The sequence below is a fragment of the Selaginella moellendorffii genome, unplaced genomic scaffold (assembly GCF_000143415.4).
Source record: "Selaginella moellendorffii unplaced genomic scaffold, v1.0 SELMOscaffold_192, whole genome shotgun sequence".
Classification (NCBI taxonomy): domain Eukaryota; kingdom Viridiplantae; phylum Streptophyta; class Lycopodiopsida; order Selaginellales; family Selaginellaceae; genus Selaginella; species Selaginella moellendorffii.
Window position 1 is genome coordinate 57,560 of NW_003314452.1, and position 4,432 is coordinate 61,991.

General features: G+C 45.7%; 1 protein-coding gene and 1 long non-coding RNA gene across 2 annotated transcripts; one reads left to right on the top strand and one right to left on the bottom strand.

Moving 5' to 3' along the window:
• Nucleotides 1-257: 257 nt before the first annotated feature.
• LOC112343752 lies at nt 258-526 on the bottom strand. The gene is made up of 2 exons (XR_002991393.1): nt 426-526; nt 258-368 (listed from the first exon to the last, which is right to left on the bottom strand). It is a non-coding gene; the product is annotated as an uncharacterized LOC112343752 (long non-coding RNA).
• An 845-nt stretch (nt 527-1,371) lies between these two features.
• On the top strand, nt 1,372-1,959 carry LOC112343754 (probable phosphatase PSR2). Its single transcript, XM_024667758.1, has one exon. The coding sequence runs from the start codon at nt 1,372-1,374 to the stop codon at nt 1,957-1,959; it is 588 nt and encodes a 195-aa protein (XP_024523526.1).
• The last annotated feature ends 2,473 nt before the right edge of the window (nt 1,960-4,432 follow it).

Below are 4,432 nucleotides of genomic sequence, written 5' to 3' on the forward strand. Positions count from 1 at the left end.
ACAATCCCGCCATTTTCTTCATCGCATCTCCCGAGAATTGGGGTAGCTCTCCAGCTTCCACTCGATCTCTGCCCACTTGAGGTGAGATGCATGGACCCTACAAGAAGCCAGCCGTGGACACCACGCTGTTGCATCTCCCGTCAATGTGCTGTTTACCAATCCTGTTCCTTGAACCGAACCTGACTACAAGAATGTCGGAAGCCCTTGAGTTGTTCAGCAACCTTGATCGAGAACAACTCGGCCTGGCAGAAATGCAATGAACTGGCAACGAATTCATATTTCTGAATCGAAATCAGCATGCTGAAAAAGACCAAGACTACAAAGATGACAAAAAGGAGCAAGTAAATCTAAACAACTACAACGATCAGCTGCAAACAGACATGTTAGAAGCCAAGCAGAGAATCAGAGTAATGAAAGAAACTCACCAAACAGATTGCCAGGCAGGATCGCAGAGGATGTCGCGCGCGGATGGACGCTGGTCGCGTCTTGCTGCGACCAGCTCCAACACCAGAAGCGAAAAGATGCCAAAGAGACAAATTATTGTATCCACCTGCTGCTGCAACTGGAGTCTCCCCTCCCTTTTGGATCGATTCCACGATCCCGGTCACAACATTCGCCGAGAGCATCTTGAATCTCTCCAAGCGTTGCGCCATTGCGAGGAATTGCCGAACATATTCTGCAAGTCATGAATCAAACCAGCAAAGAGTCGTGTCAGCCAACAAAAGGAATTCCTCGTACCAGCGTCAGGAGCAGCCTGCAACGCGGATGCATCATGATCAGTTTCTCCTGCTCCTGCTTCAACGAGGATCTTCATCAGACAAGTGCAGATGTTTCAAGTTTTGACCAACCTGATCGAGCTCGGTTAATCGGATCCAGTGGGCGGGTCCTTTCGAGCATGACGTCGGATCGCTTCTGAGTGTGTAGTTTCTTCGGACCAGCAGCTCTCTTCCTCTCCATGGTGGACTCTGGTCAGTGTTAACATTGTGAGTCGTTGCTGAAAGCACAAAAGAGATTGAGGAGTCGTTACTGCACTTATCCAACGGCTGGAGCCTAGAATGCGCACATCAGCTGTCCGTCAATGGATTCACAACAAACTTGCTACAATTGCATGCTCACCTCCTAACGCCTCGCCAACAGTAGGCTGCAAACCAGCAGCGCACTCACCTCTGCCCTTGCCAGACGATCACGGCAGCCCTAGATTTGGAATCTAAGCTGCATTGAGGATCGACGCGCTCCTCCGGCTCCCTTGGGCTTTGCCAATAGTAGGGTACAAGAATACAAACGGCCACGTCGGATAGAGTTTAGGGCAGACGTGGCACCTTTGTGGCCCTTCTTCACTTCCACGGAATACGAGTCATTTTTTAGGGTATCATGAAGAAGACACTCATTCTCGATCTAGACAATACACTGGTATACGCTCATAAGGATCTCGTCTCTTCTGTAGATTTCAGCATGGAATTCGACGATGATGCACCACTCCACATCATGAAGAGACCAGGCGTAGATGAATTTCTGGGGAAGGTTTCAAAAGTGTACGATATCATGGTGTTTAGTGCCGCCCAGGAGAAGTATGTCAACCTTGTGGTTGACCATCTGGATCCTACTGGGGGGCTTGTGTCGAGGAGGCTACATGGTGGCAATTGCGTTGTTCTAAAGGACGGGACGAAAGTCAAGAATCTTGACCATGTAGGGATTCGGGATTTCAAGCGGGTGGTGGCACTGGATGACATTATTGACTTCTACCAAGGTCATCAAGAGAGCGTGGTGGTGGCTCCAAAGTTTGAGGGGTCAAAGGATGACCACTTCTTGGCAGATGTAACCCCGTTCCTTCTTGCGCTGTCAAAGTGTGTGGATTTTACCAAAGTTACCCATCGCTGGAATATTGGACAATGTGTGGAGAAGCAAGGCAAATTGTACGTCCTAGATCCATTCGATGATGAATGGGTTGTTTTTAACTGATTATTGTATTTTGTAATAAATGTTATAATTTTTCTGCCAAAGTGTAGTTTATGCAAATGAATCTTAGTGAACTTTTGAGCTCAGGATTTCCTACATGTCTCATGTAAAACAAAATGGCAAAACAAGAAAAACAGCACACCAAATTTTCAAGCTCTTTTGCCAAGGAAATCCCCTTTACATTGAGAGCCCACAGCTTTGCAACACCCCATGAACACCAATAGGAGCACGTGCCCACCTCAAACAACAAGCGAGACTTCAAAAAGGACATCACTGATCCAACATTTGATGCCGGAGGATAAGATGCTTAGAAGACTGATTGCTTCTGAGTTCTTTTATGTCTGTTGTTTAGTGCCTATGTGAAGCTATTGACAAAAATGTGATGATCCATATGAAGCTCTTCACAGGATCATGGAGAGAGAGAGAGAGAGAGAGAGTGTGTCTTTGCCATGACATCCAGCGAAGTAGCAAGAGGAGTGATCGCGGTGCCTCCTGCAGGCATCTCCACGCCAAATCGCGACTCTTCTGCGCCAATGTGGTGATTCCAAGTCCCTCCCGCGAGGGAAGCTCTTGCACCGCCGCCTGGCCGCCACCCTCGACCTACGCCACCACTCCTTGTTCAGCAATCTCCTCATCCTCATGTATGGCAAGTGCTCCAGCCTCCCGGACGCATGGTCCGTCTTCCACGATCTCGTCCACAAGAACGCCTTCTCCTGTAACATCATGATCTCGATTCTCTGCGCAAACGGCCAGAGCGTGCAAGCGATTCATCTCTTCCTCGCCCTCGCCAGCGATTCAGTCGTCCGCCCCACCCACGTCTCGTTCGTCGCCGCGCTCGCCGCCTGCACCAATTGCCCCGATCTCCAGTCGGGCATCCGGATCCACGCCCAGATCGTTGCCGCGCCACCCGCGATCGCGAGCAATCCAGTCGTGTGCTGCGCCCTCTTAACCATGTATGGGAAATGCGGCAGCCTGGCAGACGCGCGGAAGGTCTTTGATGACATGCCGCGCAAGACGATAGTCGCCTGGAGCGCGATGCTGGCTGCTTGCACCAGAAATCCCGATCAGGGCGGGCTCCCCGCTGCGATCGAGCTCTATCGCCAGCTCCGGGATGCCGGCATCGGCGCGGACTGGAACACTGCGATTGCCGCAAATGCCCATAATGGGCAGTTTAGAGCGGCGATTGCGCTGCTGTGGAAGTTGGATCTGGAAGGGATTGGGCCTGATATGGTGACGCTGACTGAGATCCTGGCAGCGTGTTCTTGGAAGCAGGATAAAGCACAGGGTATAAAGATCCACGAGCGTACTTGCTCGTGTGGCTGGGAGCGTAATGTTGTCGCTGGAACCTCTATCGTCAACATGTATGGAAAGTGTGGCAGAATCAAGGAAGCATCAAGGAAGGAAGCAAGAATCTAAAATTATTTTTTGTTTATCATGGCCTTTATAAAAAAAATTAAAATATTTTCTTTTCATAATTTATATACCTTTATTTATATGTTGTTACATTTTATGCCAAGTTTCATATCATCAAATAGATAATGGCTGAAGAACTAGTTTATAACTTGCACATAAAGATAGAAAATTATTTACTGGACAATAATATTTATATTCAAAAGTTAATTCAAATTTGTAAAACAACTAACCAGAATTATCTTGATTCTCTATTTATTTAAAAACTTCCAAATTCATTTTGTTTATATCTTAGCTTACTATTAATTGAAATATAGAAATGTGAGGTCAAGTGTATAGCTACAATAATGTATACTAATATTAGCATAGTGGGATTTTGGTAGCCATCAGATTAGTTTCAATATAAAGTAGAGTTTTTGGGATAATTGATATTTTATGTGTTCCCTATCCATTTATGACATTTTATGTATTCCCTATCCATATTCCATGCACTCACATTATTTTATATTCCATGCACTCACATTGGTGGAGGTGAGGGGCACGTTTGATTATTCTTGAAAAGTGCTTAGATTTGGGATTTTGGTTTAGATTTAGCTTTTGCATTGTCTAAATTTAGCTTTTTCCATTTCTTTCTTTTATTCTTTCCTTTTGGGATTTTGGTTTAGATCTAGCTTTTGCATTATCTATATCTCCCTTTCCTTCTAGCTTTTTTTTATTTCATTTCTTTTGCTCTTTCTTTTTCATTCATCTTTATGGTAGAGCAGTAATCTCCTCCTCCTTTGACTTTGGAGCACAATTGCTTGATGCTATGTGATTGCAGTTGAACAACCAAACTCAGTTGATGGTAGTATTCACAACACATGGTACAACTCTTATTGCTCTTGGTGCCAATCCTCATGTTCAACTAGAGTTCTTTTATGGGAATCCTTAGGGACAAGTGTACTATTAGTTCAATCACTTTATAGTGATTGCCATATATCATTCTTGGGATGATACTCGATGTTTGTATGAGTTTCCCACGTGTTTCCAAGGGATGGCACTGTAGTGGTATAATGGTTTGAATGTA

What these genes read in the sequence shown, in the direction of transcription:
- LOC112343754 (XM_024667758.1), top strand. Translation starts at nt 1,372, where the DNA reads ATGAAGAAGACACTCATTCTCGATCTAGACAATACACTGGTATACGCT.